The sequence below is a fragment of the Macaca thibetana genome, chromosome 10 (genome assembly GCF_024542745.1).
Source record: "Macaca thibetana thibetana isolate TM-01 chromosome 10, ASM2454274v1, whole genome shotgun sequence".
NCBI lineage: Eukaryota > Metazoa > Chordata > Mammalia > Primates > Cercopithecidae > Macaca > Macaca thibetana.
Genome location: NC_065587.1, coordinates 88,322,165 through 88,343,247, shown reverse-complemented (window position 1 = coordinate 88,343,247; position 21,083 = coordinate 88,322,165). Strand labels below are relative to the sequence as shown.

Here is a 21,083-nt window from a genome sequence, read left to right as displayed (position 1 = left end):
CAGAAACTGCTGGTCACTGAAGTACCTGTCTGGTTCCTCAGGGAAAATCTCACATCAACCCTCATGTTCATTTTATTTATATAAAGATTTACAATAAAATAATCTACTGTTAAGAGCTTCGTCAAACAAGTGAGTAGACCCTTTAGTTGATCCATCCCCATTGTGTAGGTAAGAAAACTGAAACCTAGATTGATTGATTTCTCCAAGGTCATGAGAGCCAGTGAAGCCTGCATTAGTCAGGGCTCTTCAGAGACACCGAACCAACAATATATATAATGGATATTTGCTGTGAGGGATTGGCTCACAGTACCATGGAGGCTGAGATGTCTCACGATCTTCCATCTACAAAGCCTGTGGTGTAGTGCAAGTTTAAGCCTGAAAGCCTGAGAACCAGGGAAGCCAGGACTGTAGGTCCCAGTTTGAATCCAAAGGCCCAAGAACCTGAAGCACTGATGTCACTGATGTCTGAGGACAGGAGAAGATTCATAGCCCAGCTCAAGCAGAAAGGGCACATTCACCCTTCTTCTGCCTTTTTGTTCTATTTGGGCCCTCAGTGAATTGAATCATGCTCATCCACCGTAGGGAGGGTGATCTTTTAGGATTCAGACACTGATCTCTTCTGAAAAGCACTCTCACAGACAGCCAGAAATACGTTCACCAGCCCATCTGGACACAACTTAGCCCAGTCAAGTTGACACATAAAGTTAACCATGATGGTAAAGGGGCAAGCAGAACTAGGAGTCAGATCTCCCGACTCCTATTTCAATCTTCTTTCCAATTTTTCATCCTTTTTGTGGACAGCCCAGCTTGCCACGCTAAAGAGTATGATTTTTTCCCCATAGACGACACAGAGCCACTGAGCAGTTGAACAAGGGATAGAAGCATTTGCAGGGGTTCTTTGTGGAGACGCCAGTTGGATGGCCGTGAGGACTGGCTGGGGGTAGAGAGAAGCGGGGAGTAAGCGGTGGAGATGCACTGCACGGAAACACTGACCCGCCATGAACTGCAGCAGCTGCTGTGTCAGGCCTGCAATGCAGAGAGCCTCAGCTGAAGTCAGTTCTGGAGGAATGCACTGGGGAGACTGTGGTAAGCTGAAATCCACAGAACAACTAAGCCACATGGGTATGCTGGGAGTTGAGGGAAAGGTCAGTTTAATCTCATTCCCAGTTTGTGGCTAAGATAGGAACGGGGACTGAAATATATGGAAAGGCAAGTCCTGGGGAAAACATCAAAAGTCTATTTAGGGGCTGGGTGCGGTGGCTCACACCTGTAAATCCAGCAGTTTGGGAGGCTGAGGCGGGCAGATCGCTTGAGGTCAGGAGTTGGAGACTGGCCCGGCCAACATGGTGAAACCCCATCTCTACTAAAATACAAAAATTAGCCAGGCATGGTGGTGCATGCCTGTAGTCCCAGGTACTCGGGAGGCTGAGGCAGGAGAATCACTTGGACCTGGGAGGCAGAGTTGCAATGAGCCAAGATCATGCCACTGCACTCCAGCCTGGGCAACAGAGCAAGACTCCATCTCAAAAAAAAAAAAAGGAAGGATTCTATTTAGGGACGTGTTGAGTTGGGGCATGGAGATGTCTAGTAGAGAGTTCTTTATCCACCACGGGACCTCAGGGAGGTGTCACTGCTAAGTAGCTGAGTATACGGGTGTTGGTGTTGGCACAAAGGTGGCCACGGTAATGGGCTCTGTGGGAGGGCAGGGAGTCCTGGCAGAGCATACAGAGTGAGAAGGGGGAGAAGTGATGTCCAAAGCTAGGGATGCCAATGAAGTGACAGAAGAGCCATGCTCAGCAGGTTCTCAAGAGAACGGCCATGGACTCTCACAGACCCAGATAACCCAAGTCTAAATGCCAGTTCTGACCAGCAATTGGTCAGGCTGAGTTCTGGGTGATCAAAGTAGCTGAAAGAAAGAAATCTGCCTCCAAGCAAAGACATGCATCACGCACTCGCCACAGGTGACCTCTAGTGAACTCCACGTGGAGGAGCTGCACACCACCCCTGGTGCTTAAAAGAGCACTGATGGGAGCTGAAATGGCCAGAGCGACTCACCACGATGAGCGCGATCACAGACAGCGTGTAGTAAATCGAATCCCTCAGCAGGCACCAGGAGGAAAGAGCCACAACCTGCAGGAGAAGGGAAACAAAGTCAAACAGGATATAGACTGTACAAATGAGACGGCGGGACTCCTGCAGGCTCAGCCAGCTTCCTGTCTAGGCCTCCTGTCCTGCACCCAATCCATCTGCCAATCAATAGGAATTTATTCAAGTATTTAGGCATATTAGTCTGGATCTTCTGAGAGGCAGACATGAAGATGGACTTAAACCTGCAACAATTTTGTTAGGGGGAAAGAGCCGGTGATAGAAAATGGGGCATCGGGGGAGCTGGACATGCAGCCTGTCCACCTGTGATGCGTGTCTGATCCCCGCAAAGAAGACAGGGATGGTTGAGTGCACTGTCCCAGCTGCCAGGCAGTCTGAGGAAGGTGCAGCGAGGCCCAGGGAATCCTTAATGCAAAGTTGCCTATCAGAGGAGACTCACGTGCCCCAGGAACAGGCCTGCCTTGACATCCATAACGTCAAGGGGATAGGAGGAGCAATCCTAACCTGTGCCTTTGTCATGACTCTAGCGTCTGCTGCAGCCTGTCCTGCCCCGTGGAGTGAGCAACCTGTGCTGGGCTGCCGCTGCCGTCCTTCAGAAGGGGTGTGGACAAGCTTGTCTCTGCCAGACCTTCTTCCCTCATCTCTATTGTATGCCTGGTCTTGCTGGCATTTGACCCCTGGTTTAATCAGAATCTTTGAAAGATTGATTTGCACACTGATCCAGGGGAAAATGTTCTTGGCATTTGGAGATGTCCCTTTTTAAAGAGATGCTGGCTCTGCTGAGACGAGGCTGATAGGCACATTGCTGGAGGCTAAAGCAGCCTTGCCCTGCAAGAGGAGGGGGCTGCCAGGTCCAAAGGAGGGCAGAGGAGCCAGGGCTAGAAGTGGTGGGGAGAGAGCTCTGGATGTCAGGTTCAGGCTTCTGTTCTGGAGAAAGAATTATTTCTCCCTGGAAAGTTCTTCAAAGTCTCTTATTAAGGAATATTTAGTATTCTTCTGTCTTTACAGTGTAGGTTCACTTTGGCAGACCTTACGAATAAGTCTGGGAGAGTTCACACACCTTGTCCCAAGGGCTGTCACTGGCAAGTCCCTTTCCCTTCCCTAGAAGAGTACCGACTACCCCATAGGCACAGGATGTTTGCCTGACTACCTTTGCCCTTGGCCTAGTAAGTGAAAAAAGAGACAGCACAAGTCAACACTCTCAGCAGGGGTAATGACAGGCACACGCTACACCAAACACAGTGGGAAAAAGGAACCCCAGGGACGTGCAGTCCCTGAGCCTCTACCCTCCTTGACTGCTGTGCAAGTCTGTAAAGATCAGACCAAGTCAAACTGGAGGTTTTCTGGATTCAAATAACATGAAAGGCATGACTTACATAGGACCATAAATGAATAACGAGGGCAGTCTCTTTCCATTAACGCATTCCCCACTTCTTATATGAACACTTAGTTATTTCCTGTAGCTAATTTTGCCTTATTAGGTGAAGCATTTGCAGATCTAAGTCACACATGACAGGGTTGTCAAGAAGAGAACTCACATCAGAAAAATCACGTTAGAATAAATATAAAGTATTCTTTACCCTTTTATCATTCTCTGTCAGTACTGTAAACTCTTAGAATCTGTGGTCATCACTCACCATTTATGCAATAGATTAAATTGGACTAAATTGTTCATTTTCCAGCAGGTCATAAAAGGTTGTATTTATTCACTTCATTATAATCAGACAAATGGGCTTAAAACATGTGGCAAATATCCATTTTGAATTTCTTTAACACATTACTTGGGCTTTTAGTTAACAACGGCAGATTGAACACATACCATTACCATTCTTGTTATACCATAACGAGATAATACTAAAGGGTTTTTTGCAAACAGGTCATAAACCCACAATGCAAAAGGAACAGAGGAGCTGATCAGAGCAACAAAATTTTGGAAGCTGGAAAGCAGAAGAATAGTTGGGAATGTTCTAAAAGTTAGAATAAAGATGGACCTGAAAACAGAACAATCAAAAGACTGTTTAAGAATTTATTCTCCAAACCTCCTTCCTTACTTCATACAGCCCAGTTAATGCTCATTCTTTACCTTAATAGAAAATAAGAGATCCAGTATTTGAAGAATTGAAGTTCCAGAAAACAGAGAACACAGAGGGAGGAAATGATCAAATAAATAATTCAGAAACCATTCCAGAAGTTAAGGACATGCATTTTCATAGCAAAAGGGTCCTCTGAGTTTATCTCACTGAGTGCACAATAAACAAAACAAGACGTACATCGAGGCAGATAATCATAAATCTTCAGAACACTGGGACAAATAACAGACCCTAGAAATTACCAGACAGAGGAAAGCAGGTTTATATACAAAAAATAAAAACTAGAGTGACATTTTGTACTCAACAAAGACATGGAAAGCTAGCAAAAAATGGAGTAATGCTCTCAAAATTAGAAAGGAAAACAACTGCATTTCTATGCCCAATCAAATTATTAAAAATGAGAAAAGAATAAAAATAAAATTTTAGTTGTCTCAGAAAATTTGCCTCCTATGTGTCCTTTCTGAAAAAGCTACTGGAGAATGTACTCCACCAAAATAAGGGAGTAAAGCACTTGTTACATATAATTATGTTACAATAAAACATAATACCAAGCAACCAGAATCTATGATGATAATTAAAGGGGATTTCTAGAATGACAGTGAAGGGAGAATTTAGAAGGATGATAAAAGGAAATTCCAAAATGAAATTTTTACAGCAGGCTTAGAGAACAACCTAGCCAGATTGGAGTGACTCAGAAGACTACAGAAAAAATGTTGCCAGAAGGACAAAATTGATGGAGCAGTTGATAATTTTGAATCTACAGAAAGAAGATTAGAGAACTCTAAGAAGAGAACATAAAAAACTAAGCAAGCAAACAATAAAAAAGACAATTATAAGCCACAAGGTAAACATAGGACTGTGCCCCAAAGAAGATGAACCATTGTATATTAATGGCTCAACTATGAAGAGTGGTCATAAAGTGATAATAAACTAAGCAGAATATTTTCTAACCAAACTTATAACTCTTTAGGGGAAGATGGGGGCTGGGTAGTGAGATGGGTGAGGCTAAAAGAGACGCAAACCCTCCTCTTCTATACTGTGAAATAAATGGAGAATGCCTGTAACTGAAAAAATCAAGTAGCTGCCATCTAAGTAGGTTATTTAGAGATACTGAGCAAATATCAGGAACAGGAACTAATGGAAAGTAGTTACCTTAGAAGAGTGGGGAAATGGTGATGGTGGGACTGAAGGATGGCTGTTTTCCATAATAAGCTTTCTAGAATGGGTTGCCTCTTTAAGCTCTGTGCCCATATAACTTTAATAAAAATAAAGATAGGAAAGCATATCACAAATTATCCACTTAGTTTTACTTCTGCAAGAAATATATCTTGTACTAGGTCTAGATGTCAAATGTGGGTGGATAGTGATATCCTTTTTCTTCTTTATAAATAGAATAGTTTTCAATGTTTGGATTGTAATCAAGTTTCAGCCCCATATTCAGAGCAAAATCTTTTTTTTTTTTTTTTTTTTTTGCATAGAGGTGACAAACTGGAGCACAGGTAAGAAGGCATCAAACCAAAGAATTCTTTCCACACTCTAGAAGGAATTTAGAAAGGCATACACACCCAAATAATTCACAATTCTATGGTACTTACAGTGAGAACTGTGATCATGAACTCATGTCCACCTCTGACTTACCTTTCTGACACCACCACTCACCACAAAAGCAATATTTATCTGACCCTTCCTGCAAAGAAGAAGGTTTAGAAGGGTTCTGTATCCTTGCAGAGGCCAATACCATTTGACTTACCCTCACTTCCTAGCAACCTGGGCTTGATGAATTTGAGTACTAAGCCAGGTTGGTAATACTAGCAGTGGGAAACAGTTTGGGATTTGAATCCAGGAAGCCTGGGCCTTGGGTCCCTGTTCCCAGACACTATACTACAATGCTTCACTACAGGCAAAGGTGAAAAGCAGGCACCCACTTGCGATTGCCTCCCATGGGGATTTTCCTTTCTCCCTCACTGTAGCCATTAAAACAAGTATAATAGAAATTGTAGCCAAAAAAGAGAATAGTTGAAGGCTGAGAGACAAAAAAAATAAATAAATAAAAAACAAAAACCAGTGACCACAGCTACATTTTAAAATAAACTGCTTTCAAGAGAATCGAGGTAAGTGATCAAAGCAAAAAAATAGTTACTATAAAGACTGTAGATAGGAATGTAGATATGGAAAGGATATATTCTAGATATGGATATATTCTAGGAGGAAGAGAATCAGTTAAATAAACACTGAAACTACCTGTCCATTTGACCTGTTTAATTTACAAAAATAAAACACCACTACAGCTCATTGTGGGTTGAGTGTTTCACTGTTTCACAAACATGAATACCCTGGTCTTCTGGACTCCATATGGTTCCCTTTGCCTCTCAGTGAAGGATCACTTATCTCTAGATGAAGGCCAGAAGCCATGTGGCTCAGCCCTGAACACATCTCCTGGCAGAGGGAGACATGTTAGCATCTCTGCATCAAAGAGATGCATCTGTTGGCAGGTGTCCCCCAAGCCACAGCAGGCTGATGAGAAGACAGGTCACCTTCTGTAGCCCTTTGCAAAATGATTGCATGGAAGAAAGACAAATCACTCTGGCAAAGAGACCAGATTAGAGGTCCCAGGAGAAAACCAACAGTGAGTAATTCTGTCCTTGACCTCACTGATCAATAACATAGATGGTGCAGATTACAGGAGTCCATCCACTCCTCCACAGATTCAGCCAGAGGCTCTGTTTTCCCCCTATAGTTCTAGGAATCCCACCCAGCTGGAATTTCATCCTGATATTTCTTTTTCTATTTATGGAATGCATTTCACACATTCTCCATTGAACATGCAGCTTCAGTTTGCTTCTTACACTTTCATTTAGTTTCAGAGTGGCATAATGCAAAAAATAATTCACACTTTCAAAACAACACATTCTCTTCTGAAATTCTGGCTGCCTCTAAGAGGTTAAAAGTAATTGTTTATGATAAAACCATACACTTTTTGGGTACAGATATGCATTGTGAATCTATATACAGCTATTTGTATATATGATAATACACATATAGTATATATGAGGATAGACTGTGTATCTGTAATATGATACAATATTTATGATAACTTTTCCTGATGAACAATATCACCTGACACTGCAGGAACCTTTTAAAAGGCACAAATACTCTCAATTGGTGAGTACTTGCTCTTAAAAAAAAACAGTTGAAGCAAACAAAACAACGTAATCGTTAACATAAAACATAAAACTGTTACTGTCTATGAGAAATGTTGTTATTTCACACACATTTCATGGAAAAGGGATTTGAGAAATCATAACATGAGTTTTGTTCCAAGCTTTTGAGCTGACACAATTTCTACAGCCAATTCTCATCTCGGGGAACACAGCCACCTGATCTGCAGTGAGGATGGGGCTCTGGGGTGTCCGTGAAACCACCTAAGGACACTAAGTGGTGCTGAAGTTCAGACAGGCCTGATGTGGGTTTTTCCTCCCACAGGGAAACCTCAGTGCTACTGTCTGCTCATGAAGTACACTTTTAAAAAACTTCTATGCTGGGAAAAATCACTGAAATACAAATGACTCTTGTTTTCTAGAAGTTCACTATCGAAAATGGACAGTAATAATTGAGCTATGTAAAAAGACAATAACATGCTTTTGCAAAATACAGTGAACTGCTGCTTATTAATCTTCCCAACCAGGCACACAAATAAATTCACATTTTTAATTTAATTTTTTAAAGAAAACTCATTTTGAGTTCTAGTTTTATGTAAGAAAAACAAATGACAAATAAACAAGCTTCTAGTGGAGACAGATTTAAATAAAAATAAGACCACATCAGGACAGTGCAGACATAGAATAATCTCTTGAGTGTTCTTCATTGATCTTGCTGAACAATAACCACGGATGCTCATAATGACCTGGAGATGCCTCGGGACTCAGACATGCCTTCTCAATCATCCACAAAATTATGTGCAGTTTTCATGTTAAGTGTAAGTTATTTCCTGCTAGGCCTTCAAAATTTGGTAGTTCAGAGTGTTCCCCTACACATCAGAATTCACAGGGAGTCAGCTCTGCTGTAGGGAAGAAAATTCTGGACTTGACGACACAGGGCTGTTCCCTGCAGTGCCCCTGGCTCCCTTCGCCCATTCTGGGTACCGGGTGTAAGGACATCTACATTCACTGCCAGGCATTGATGTGCCAGCACCCGGCACAGCATTTGGCAGTACTAGGTACTTGATACAAATTTGTTGAATAAATGTAGGGCATTTAGGGTAATTTAATTTAACCAAATATATTAGCTTGGATTCACCCAGAAACAGACCCAGATTTGAATGCAAATAGTTTATCTGGGGAGGTGATTCTAGGATAATTGTTAGGAGAGTGGGAAGTGAGGCAGGTGGTGGAAGGAAGGTAATAACCAAGTCATGGCAGTGGGCAACTGGGGCTCCATCTTAGTGGGGACCCTGGGAGACCACATGGATGGAACATGCCTCTGAGAGGAGAGGGAGCCAGGGTATTGATCCACCCACTCCCATTGGTCATTGGTTGAGAGCTGCACCTAGGAGTGTAAATTCTCTGGCACTTCCTATCCCCAGGGCAGAAATTATGGGCTTTTGTGACCGAGAGGAGCCCCCAGACAAAGAAATGCAGGTTTTGACTATTGGAAGTCAGGCCAGTGGGAACTGAACTGGTAAGGGTGAGAGGCCACAGGTGGGGCATGAGCACTGTCTACTGTAGCCAAAAACATGGACTTACACAGTAATCTAATATTCAGAGAAAGCATAAACACAAACACACACACACAGAGAATTTTGTAATTTTTAAAGTACAACCCAATCACGTTTGTATAAGACTCAAAAGCAGTCCACACTAATTCATGTCATTTTAAGTCAGGAGTAGTGTTCCCCTGGAGGCAAGGCTAGTATCTGAAAGAGGCCACGAGGGGCTCTCAGAGGCCATGACTGTTCTTCCTCTTGATCAGGGTGCTGGTTACCGGGTGTACCCACTTTGTGAAATGCCATGGAGCTGGATTAGGACAGGTGCACTTTCTTAAGTGTATGTGGTGCTTCAACAAAAACGCTATTCAAACAAAACACAAATGCAATTACAATGTTAACTGTTATTGTTAATATTATACATTAATTTTAATAGTAATTACTCCATCACAACGTGGGGTTGGCTTATTAGAAAAGTTGCCAGCTAAAATACAGGAAGCCCAGCAAAATCAGAATTTCAGGAAAATACCAAGTCATTTTTTAATACAAATAAAAAAATAACTTGGATATTTGAGATAAGCACATCTCAAATATCACATGGAACATACAGTATACTAAAAATAGTATAGTTGCTTATCTAAAATTAAAATTTAATGTAATATACTGTATTCTGGTTTGCTAAATCTAGTAACCATACTTATTAGATTTCGGATGTTCATTAAAATAACGATTTTGACTTTCTTTAGATAAGCACAAGATTGGAAGTTTAGTGATTTTGAACTAAATATTCTTAGGACAAAGGGCAAGTTGAACCTGTTCTACGTTGCCTATTTATCTTATGCTGGATATTAACCACTATTTTTTTTTTTTTGAGACAGGGTCTTACTCTCATTGCCTAGGCTGGAGTGCAGTGATGCAGTCTCGGCTCACTGCAGCCTCAACTTCCCAATCTCAGGTAATCCTCCCATCTCAGTCTCCCGGGTAGCTGAGACTATAGGCACATGCCACCATGCCCAGCTGATTTTTTGTATTTTTAGTAGAGATGGAGTTTTACCATGTTGCCCAGGCTGATCTGGAATTCCTGGGCTCAAGCAATCCATCTGCTTTGGCCTCTCACAGTGTTGGGATTACAGGTGTGAGCCACTGTCCTCGGCCTTAGCCCCTATTTTATTTTGGTTGTTTGGCCTGATTAGAATTTTTTCTTTGTTTCTTGTTAGTTGAAATAGTTGCTAAAGTGCACATTGCATTTTTTTTTAAGGAGGGACGTCCACAACATCAAGACTTTTGGTTTCTCTTGGAAAAATCTGAAGACCAGGCAACTTGTGTCACTGTGGAGCTGCTCAGCGGTGCCCGCTTTAGATGGGATGTGCGTTCATCTGCTTGCATGGGTCACCCACCTCTTCATTGCCTCCAACTCCTAAGGCCAAGAGTCAGATGCCATATACTACTTATTGTCCTTAGACCCAACCACTCCGCTTATTTATTCTATACAGCTGAGGCTTGCAGGAATATGCATTTGTGATCCCTGATCTAAAACAATTATATTAATTAGCATCAACAATGCTGAACACAATCAGTTGCCATCTCTTCCACATTTGACATGGTGCTCCGGGGTTCTTAAACATTTTCTGTGCTATGCACCCCTTGACGCTCTGTGGATCCCTTTGCAGAATAGTGTGTTAAAAGGCATAAAATAAATAACAGAATTACTAGGAAACTGATTTATTGAAATCTAGTTATCAAAACATTGAAAAATAGAGATTCATTAATATATGTGTTTCCTTATTAACAAGAGCCAGTACATTTCTTTATTTTATTTTATTTTACTTTATTTTATTTTATTTATTTATTTTTTTTGAGACGGAGTCTTGCTCTGTCGCCCGGGCTGGAGTGCAGTGGCCGGATCTCAGTTCACTGCAAGCTCCGCCTCCCGGGTTTACGCCATTCTCCTGCCTCAGCCTCCGGAGTAGCTGGGACTACAGGCACCCGCCACCTCGCCCGGCTAGTTTTTTGTATTTTTAGTAGAGACGGGGTTTCACCGTGTTAGCCAGGATGGTCTCGATCTCCTGACCTTGTGATCTGCCCGTCTCGGCCTCCCAAAGTGCTGGGATTACAGGCTTGAGCCACCGCGCCCAGCCACATTTCTTTATTATAAGAAGAGTTAGTCATTCACTCCGAAGTAGTGACGAATGAGAAGAGCTCTGAGATAACTGCGGTGACTGTAATCCAGCACGTGATTGCTCACATTTCTATCGGAGACAACATCACAGATACAGCTGATGTGACTATGGTTGTTGCCTCACGTATAATGAGACCAAATGCTAGATAAAACTGCTTGGTGAAAATAAAGATGTATATATTTTTTCTCATTCATGCTCAGCCACCCCCTAATCTAGTTTTCAGAGATGGAAGCCCTGAGGTACTACTCCTTTTTAGTTCCTGGCATTTGGTCATCTAATTGTCCTCTGGAGAAGGGGACAGGAGGAAATGGGCTCTCAGCCCATTCTGGCTATGTTGATACAAATTCAGGTGGAGGAGGTTAAACTAATGGCAAAAACACTGTTTGGGGTTATCTGTAGATTTTGATTAAGAGTGCTGTCTGTTAAATTCATTATCATAGAGAGAAACCTGGTTATATTTACAGTTTTGCAGGAAGAATTAAAGTGGCTCACAATATTAATTCTGTTACCTCAGACTGGTGAGTGCGGAACTGGAGTCATTTCTGTGAGGACTGAATAGACACTCTCCCCACAGCTAAGTGTGTGCCTCCTGCTGCTTATCCCAAAACACATGGGCACAGTGGTGTCGGCATCGCCCGGGAGCTGGTTAGAAAAGCAACTCTTAGGCCTCCCTCCAGACCTGCTGCATCAGAACCTGCAGGCCACCAACGTGCCCAGGTGGCTCAGGTGCTTATTGTAGTGTGAGTCCTGCTCGCTTAGAGAACAGAGAATTCAGGGTCTGAGTCACACCCATGAAACTGGAAATGCAAAGAGTGAGAGGCTGAGGAGGAGGTCCATGGCCCTCCCCATGAGAAGTGGGATCTGGACGCGATGCAGCAGGCACAGAGAGTCATCTGGGACCTTTGGGACACCTTGTGACTCCTCGCACGGGCTGAAGTTGAAAGTCAGAAGCACCACTTGTATGGGGCTTCATATTTCATCTATTTTGAGCAGCAACCCTGTTGAAGATGCTGGGGGAAATCATCCTTTTGTACAATGGATAGAACCATGTTAGAAAATTCTTGCTCCCCTCAACCCTTCCTATTCCTTCCACTCAAAAGACGGTATAAAGAACTCCAAACCAGAGGGGTGCTGAATTTATCTTAAGATGTATACCTGCCAGATTAGTAGCTAGATCTATGTGGGGAGCAAATATTTATTTCCTTGTTTTATGAATTACAAAACCTAAGAGCAATCTCTAGCTTGAGGAATCCTTTTGGCATCCTGATCTGAATACACCATCATAGTACTTGGTCTCCAAAATAGTGTGGAGTTCACTCAACATTATATTTGAAGTGCTGACAAAAATGGAAGTGAATATATACCAGGTAAGTTCAGAAATCAGACAGCTAAGACTATGCATTTGAGTTTAAGCTTTTGGAAGTAAGACCCTGCCTAAAATTACATACATCATTACACTAGCATTTGACATCTATAATATTATCAGAATGCAGAAGCTGATATTTTTCATGGTGTTAGGAGAGCCAGTAATAGAATCACATGGGACAGATGCTCCATTTTTCTCTCATCCCTCTAAAAATCAAAATGCTAAAAACAAAGAGAATAGAAAGACAGAAGAGCCAGCTATTTTTCAATTCACAGGCTTGGACGTGGATTTAGAAGTTTCTGGTTCATATCTGGAAGGATCCAAGGTTTTCTGGTTTCATCAATTAACAATCAAGAAGAAAAGTTGATTGTGCTTTTAAAATTAAGATTTCTACCTGGTGTTTGGCAGTGAAGGGGACTTTCACAGTATCAGGAGCTATTCTGGCTTAAAATGGAGCATGTGTTTAAAAATGTGGGTGACTCCTCCCAACCCCCCAAGTAAAACCCTTCTACATATTTGGTGTGAGCTCTAGGTTGGAAGGGAAACACCTGTCCCCCTCAGATGCAGATGCCGGCCACCCTCTTCTCTTAGGGGCGAACAGTGATATTTTTATACTAAACAATATTGATTGCTAGGACTGTGTGGCTCATCTGGTCGCAGCTGATCTTCAGATGATCTATTTTAAGTAATTTCTATGACTCAGGGTAGGGAAAGCAGGTGACACTCATGAATCAATTCTGCAACCAGGGCAAATTGAACACAAGAACATTTCTTTAATGTGTGCTTGAAAGATATTTCCCCCCTGAATTAAAGAAATTGAGAATTAAAACAAAGTACCACATCAATAACACATCTAGGTTTGATCTGTGTTGGACAATAAAGACAAGAGCTGAGGGAATTGGGTGATTAAGGCAGTCAATAAGTCAACCAGCCAACAAAGAACCCTTCCTTAAGGAGCTGAATATTTTTTAGCCAAAAACATAGGGGAAGATTGTGTTATAAAAGTATTTATGTGGATTTTCAGTTTGCACATGAAGACCATCTAAGCAGAGTGTAGTTAGCACCTTAGCTGTTCACGGGATCAGAAAGGTAATCAATTTGCAGCCCGGAAGTACAGTGATAAAAATATGTGCTTATATTGTGCAGAGAAGGCTGAGACAAGGGAGAATGGGTTCCATCTGCAGCCTCATCTCCTTCCTTTATTTTCCTCCATATTTTAGGGTGTGTGTGTGGGGCGTGGAAGCCTGAGTTTCTCTTCACCTTCACCCTTCCTGTACTGTGTGATCAAGAGTGCTGCCTATGCACTTCCTTATTTCAGTTTTCCACCTGGAATGGTAATATTTACCCATACCAGATGCTCAGCAATGTGTAAGAATCCATGCAAAAACGTATGAGAAGATTCTAAGATTTCAGAATGAAAGGATTACTGTGCATATACACATAAGGGACAGTGAACATTTGCAAATAGTGGCCTTGACTACAGCACCTTATCTCATTCCTAGGGAAGAAAAGACCCCCCCGAATGATTTGGGGCTGTCAGGAACCTCTTGTTTTCCAGGAGGTCATGGCCTGTGCTGAAGCCTCTCCCTGCAAAAGCCAACATTTAACAACTGGTTCTTAAGTGTCAAACACTGTGCTCAGCACTTTACATGCCTTTGTTTTTCTTGCAAACTTTTAATATTCCCATTTCACAGATGAGAAAACTAAGGCTTGGTGAGGTTCATAGTTTGAAAGTGATAGGACTACATTTTGAGCCCGGTCTGAATTACTGCAGAGTGCACATGGTTAGCCCCTTGTTGAGGAAAGACCCTAACTTACATCATTGTAAGAATGACCTGGGTCTCTTTGATAAGTACAGATTCCCGGGCCCACCTACCCCAGACCTTCTGAATCAAACTGTTTCAGGGAGGCCCTGGTTTTCAACTTTGGCTGTACATTGGAATCACCAAGAAGCTTTATGAAATACTCATGCCTGGGTCCTACCCCCGGAGATTCTGATTTAGCTGAGCTGTGCTGTGGCCCAGCCACTGGGGTTTTTCAAATACCCCCAAGTAATTCTAACATGAGATAGGGACTGAGACCACTGCTCCCTCCTGCTACACTCTGTGAGGCTAATAGATGTGAGACAATAAAAAAATGAGAAATACCCTAACACTCCCCAGTCCCACACAACAGTGAAGAGAGCCCCATCTATGTGGATGAGATTTCGAGAAGTCACAGTGCATTTTGTACATGCTTCAGGATTATCTCAGAGTCCACACACCGGCAGCACTGCTATCCATCACTCTGCCTCTAAGGCAGATATCCCTTTTATGTTTATAATAAAAATTTACTTTGAGAGGTCCATCAGCATAAAACAAGATGTGTGGAATTGCTGGGTTTAATTTTATAGCTGGGAAGACTCAGAGGCTTGGGGCTGAAATCGTCTGAAGGTTTGTTTGCCAGAATGACGACAGGTAGCCGACACTGACTGTGGACAGGGATCTCAGATGGGTCTACGGGCCGAAGTTGCGGCCAGGGTTTCCTTACAGTAGGGCAGCCTCGGGGTAGTCAGACAACCTAAATGGGGGCTCAGGCTCCAAATGCAAGTGTCCCAAGAGGACAGGCAGAAGCCATATAGTCTTTTATGGTGTGGCCTTAAGGGTCAGATAGTCAGTCTCACTTTGTATCTGATGCACAAGACTGGTAAAATCTAATTACCGGCCTTTCAAAACTGAATAGAAGTACTGGCAAGAAAATGTAAATATGTTTTCCTTCAAAAGAAACAAACACCTAACATAATAAAATATTTAAGTCAAATTTCCTAAGGGTGCATTTGGTTGCAAAAATCACACACCCATACAAATTATATCTCCAATCTTAGGAGACAAAGGGTCATAAACTGAGTTTTCATCAATTTCTTCCTATTTCGATCTGATTTTAACTTAAAAGTTCAGTGATAATTGTAGGTTTTGTATGACACAAAAATAAAAACATATATATATTTTCTGAAACAGATTCTTGCTGTGTCATCTAGGCTAGAGTGTAGTGGCGTGATCTCAGCTCACTGCAACCTTCGCCTCCTGGGTTGAAGTGATTCTCCTGCCTCAGACTCCCGAGTAGCTGGGATTACAGGCACCCGCCACCACACCTGGCTAGTTTTTGTCTTTTTAGTAGAGATGGGGTTTCACCATGTTGAGCAGGCTGGCCTTGAACTCCTGACCTCAAGTGATCTGCCCTCCTTGGCCTCCCAAAGTGCTAGAATTACAGTTGTGACAAGAATATTTTTATTTAAAAATGATATTGATGTCCTTTGTGGGGACATAGACGAAGCTGGAAACCATCATTCTCAGCAAACTATCGCAAGGACAAAAAACCAAACACCGCATGTTCTCACTGTATAGGTGGGAATTGAACAGTGAGAACACTTGGACACAGGAAGGGGAACATCACACACCAGGGCCTGTTGTGGGGTGGGGGGAGGGGGGAGGGATAGCATTAGGAGATATACCTAATGTAAATGACGAGTTAATGGGTGCAGCACATCAACATGGCACATGTATACATATGTAACAAACCTGCACGTTGTGCACAGGTACCCTAGAACTTAAAGTATAATAATAACAAAACAAAACAACAACAAAAAAAGAAAACAATACTACCTATACTGTACTTTCAATTCTCATACTACTAGTACTTCCTATGACCAGCTTCTCTTCTTCCAACAGATCCTTAGGAAGAATCGTACAATGCCTAGCTGACTTAGTTGTGAGATCATTGAAAGCTGAAAGACTGCTGTTACTCCAACTGAGGAAATTTACAGATCTTTGTGGATCCTGTCACAAAGGTTAGAATCTTTCCCTGAGGTCAGGAGTTGGAGACCAGCCTGGACAACGCGGCGAAACTCCATCTCCTCTGAAACTATAAATATTAGCTGGGCATGGTGGTGGGCGCTTGTAGCCCCAGCTACTCGAGGGGCTGAAACAGGAGAATCACTTGAACCCTGGTAGTGGAGATGGCAGTGAGCAGAGATGGCACCACTGCACTCCAGCCTGGATGACAGAGTGAGATTCCGTCTCATTAAAAAAAAAAAAAAAAGATTAGAATCTTCAAGGACTGGGGAATTAAGTCCTGTTTTCTGCTTCATTTTTGCCACAGATCTGGACTCTGTTCAGATTATGAGAAAGCTTTCAAGTAATAAAACTCTGAATATCTTAAGGGAAAAAAAAGATATTGATGATTATGGTTAAAAAAATCAAGCAGGACAACTGAGTATAAAATAAAAGTAAAAAATCTCTGGCCCCTCCTTGCCTTACCCCAGCCTTCCTCACTGGGGTCAGCATTCTTAAAATTTCTGCTTGTCCTTATTTCAGGTGTCAATAAACTAACCCTAGTATTTTGCTTCTACTTCTTATCTTGTTTTCTATTGATGTCTTGTTAGAAAAGACAAAAAAAAAAAAGGACACACTTGTGCCTGCATTACTGCTACTACTTGTCTGGCCTTGAGCAAGCTATTAATTATGTCTCTGTGCCTCTGTTTCCTCATCTTCAAAATAGGGATAATAATAGCACCCCCTTAAGGTCTTTATGAGGATCAAATGCACTGACATATGTAACAGATTTAGAACACTGCCTGGCGTGTAATAAAGTTTATATGATAAGTGACAGCTGCTCTCATTGCTTCTCCTCTCCCTCACCCCACTCCTCCTTTCTTGGGTATTTGAAATTGACTTCCTCAAGTGGTTATCTTAAGGACTTTATTCCCATATTAAATAAAATTAAATTGCACATATTACAAAATTAAATAATACTTAAGGGTTGATAATGAAAAACAACTGTTCCTTATCTCATCCCTCCTATATCGCAGCAGTATGCACTTTTATTTATTTTCATTTTGGGGTCTTTGAGTTCTTATTTATATAATGCCAAATAAAAAGAATCATAATAGGCCTTTCTAGATTTATCTACTTTTAGTATCATCTATTGAATCCTACTCTGAAAAATAAGCCATCATCCTCAGCAAACTAACACAGGAACAGAAAACCAAACACTGCGTGTTCTCACTCCTAAGTGGGAGTTGAACAATGAGAACACATGGACACAGTGAGAGGAATATCACACACCGGGGTCTGTCAGGGAGTGGGAGGTGAGGGGAGGGAACTTAGAGGAAGGGTCTATAGGTGCAGCAAACCACCACAGCACGCTTATGCCTATGTAACAAACCTGCACGTTCTGCACATGTAAATAAAATAAAAAGAAAAATGAAGATTTAGCTAATTTATATTATGCACTACATTCTCTTATACTCCTAATCTATTTGATAGTTATAATTATTAGGGTTACTATCTTTGAAGCTTTCTCCTCTGTATCACATACCATTAGCTTTCAGGAGTATCTTTTGATTCCATATTAGGTAGAACAAAAATGTTCACATTCTTATCTAGCCACCTCTTCTCTTCATCTTCGCTCTTAATCTTTTCTTAGATATAACTTGATTCTTACACTGTCAACATTGAAAACATTTACATTCCAATCCGTCGTCCTCTTTCAGTTGTCTATGCCTTATCTAAGGATTGGCTTTAAATGTGGATTAAAGAATAAATAGCAGTTATATTATTGCTACTAGTAAGCGAATATTGCTCACAGTGGAGCCAAATAGTGTGCTAGGAACATATTTTTTTCGTATAGATTCAACATGCTGGCCTACTCCCTATTCAAAAGATTATGTTCTTATGTTAAGATAAAACAGAACCTGTTATCTGAAACATCATCTTTAAAAAAATATTCTGTATGTCTCTCAAGTCTCTATTTTGGTCATCACCATATCAATTCCACTATTTTGGTCCTTTTCGTGATATTTTACATTTTGGAAGTCACACTTAAACATTTTAAGAACATTTTTTTTTTTTTTTGAGACAGAGTCTCACTCTGTTGTCCAGGCTGGAGTGCAGTGGTACGATCTCGGCTCACTGCAACCTTCGCCTCCTGGGTTCAAGTGATTCACCTGCCTCAGCCCCCCAAAAAGCTGGGATTACAGGCATGCACTGCCACATCTGGCTAATTTTTGTGTTTTCTTAGTAGAGACAGGGTTTCACCATGTTGATTAGGCTGATCTTGAACTCCTGACCTCAGGTGATCCACAGTCTCGGCTTCCCAAAGTGCTGGGATTACAGGCGTGAGCCACCACACCCGGCCAACAATTTCATTTTTACTGCTTACTCCTTCTGCCGTCATCGTCTTCTTTTTTTTAAATAGCAGCTTATTCTTGTTTTATGGCTTCAATATCCCTGTGAAGCTCTGTGAGGATACTAATTAAAACTTTTAAGAAGCTGATTTCTATTACTGGAATTATCTTCGGTTACTTGGTAGACAGCTGCTCTGTTTACCCATTTTGGTCCTTCCTTTGGGAAGGATCCTTAGACGCCTGGTAGCCTGAGGAAGCAGCCTATACATATGGATTAGTCGCGAGGATGAGTGATGTGGCAGCTAGCATGAGTTTTCTTTGCAGGTGTATAGGTCTATTTGCCCAAATTCCTCCAAACAGGAAGGCTGATTGCTGGCTCTGTGGAGGTAAATAGGATGTGTAGACTGGCAAGCTTCACTGTAAGGTGTGTGGTCAGTGTGATAGGCTCAAAAGCCAAAATAAAGAAAAATGTAATACTTAAGTATGCTTGGCTCCTGGTTAGACCCCTGCAATATTGAACATTGTGAAAGTTCAAAGATACCCCTTTTTTCTCTCTCAGTTACAAACCTCTTTAGACATATCTTCATGTGCCTTAAAGAGCATCTTTCTGGTACTGTCTTGGGAAAGCCATTAGTCTGTCGATAGTGACGAACAAGGACCAACTGATCCATTTGCTCGATGGATGGAGGTTTTCAAATATGGCACACATTCTTTGACACTCCTCTCATCAAGAGTTGGGGATCTATGTCTCCTCCTCTTGAATAAAGGTGGACTTGTGGCTTTTTGACCAATAGAGCATGACAGAAGTGGTGTTATGTCACTCTTGAGGCTAGATCATAAAAGGCCTTGGGAGATCTTTCTTATTTTCTGGAACATTCACTCTCAGAGCCCTAAGCTGCCATGAAAGGAATCTGATAACCTGAGGCTGCCATGATGTAAGGAGGCCCCAGCCACATAGAGTGAACATACAAAGGTGCTCCAGGTGATAGTCCTAGGGGAGCCCAGTCTTCAAGTCACCCCAATCCAGGTGCCAAACATGTGAGTGAAGAATCTTCCAGATAATTCCAGCTCCAGCCATTCATGTCACTTCCAGCTATTCCCGTATTTCCAGTGGAAAAGATGCAAGCCATCCCTACTATGATTTGTCCAAAGTCTTGGACCACAGAGTCACTGAGAAGAATTATGTGGTGGTGGTTTTACATCACTAAGTTTGGGGTTGCTAGTTACACAGCAATAGATACCTGAAGCACAAAGATTTGTTTAATTAATTAATTAACCTGATTACTCCTTGTCCATCAACCTACTCACACACCAGATCTTCTGGTTCTGTGCTTTAAGTTCAGAGAGACCCTCTAGGATCCCCACTTCAGCTTTTTTCCTGTGTGTGTTTTAGTTTAAGGATTTTCATACTCCAGGTCAATATGACCATGTCTTATTTCTGTTCTCTGGAAATTCATTAAAAATTCTAGACTAGCCTTTCTATGCATTCTTGGTATCTGGGCAGTGATGAACTCATCCTTCCCCTTTGTGTATCAGGCTGTTATTTCAACGAGCTTGTAGACCAGGGAGGTAAGTGTCCGTTCTGAGAACCAGCAGTGAGATTCTTCACAGAAAGAGATAGATCCTCTACTCAAGTTGGGTACATTTCACAGCCATCAGTGAGTTAGAAGTAGGCTGTGTCTATGACATAACATGCGCAAATATGAAAAATGTAGTCAAATGTCTTTTTCCTAGACATACACACTGTGAAGATAATTAGATTAATTTTCTTCTATCTTGGTTGGATGGTGTTTTATTTGTTGATTGGTTTTTAAATAAAATTTTTGCGGTATCATTTATAAGCAATAAAATTTATGCATATAAGATGTTGTATGCCCCTGTAACCACCACCTCAGTCAAGACATAGAACATTTCTACCATGCAGAAAAGTGTCCCCGAGTGGCTTCCAGTCAATCACCTCATTTATCCCCACCCAGCTAACCACAGATTGGATTTCTATCACTGTGGATTAGTTTTCACTGTTCTAGAACTTCATATAAGTGGAATCATATGGTATACATTTGTGCTTGCTTCTTTCACTCAGCATATTTTTGAGCTTCATTTAAGTCATGTGTATCAGCAATTTTTTCTTTTATTGTTGAGCACTATTAGATCTGTTCATTGATTTCTCTATTGATAGATATTTGGGATATTATTGGTTTTGGGGTATTCTTTTTAAAGTTGATATAAACATTTTGGGACAAGCCTTTTGATGAACACTGTAGGAGTGCTTCAGATCTATATATTTTAAAGCCCTTTGTTTCCTCCTTAAATGAACTAGAGTCTCCCCAGCAGAATTTCTGGTGGCAGCTGGGCAACCAGCATCTGTAAGTGAGAAGATGCTGGCTCCCAGGAGTGGGAGAGAACGAGCTAATCATATCAAAAGTGGTCTGTGAAAATCAAAGCCAGCATTACTGCACTGGAAAAGTTGACTCAG

The 21,083-nt window shown here is 41.7% G+C and overlaps 2 protein-coding genes across 2 annotated transcripts in view; both read right to left on the bottom strand.

Annotated features, from left to right (window-relative positions):
* The window catches only part of SLC24A3 (solute carrier family 24 member 3), a 502,167-nt gene that overhangs the window by 66,346 nt on the left and 414,738 nt on the right, over positions 1-21,083 (bottom strand). The window contains exon 7 of the mRNA XM_050805789.1: positions 2,056-2,130. Within this exon, the coding sequence (XP_050661746.1) occupies positions 2,056-2,130 (75 nt within the window). The remainder of the gene's footprint in view (positions 1-2,055; positions 2,131-21,083) is intronic.
* Positions 1-21,083, bottom strand: part of NAA20 (N-alpha-acetyltransferase 20, NatB catalytic subunit) — a 710,789-nt gene that overhangs the window by 383,976 nt on the left and 305,730 nt on the right. The window lies entirely within an intron of this gene.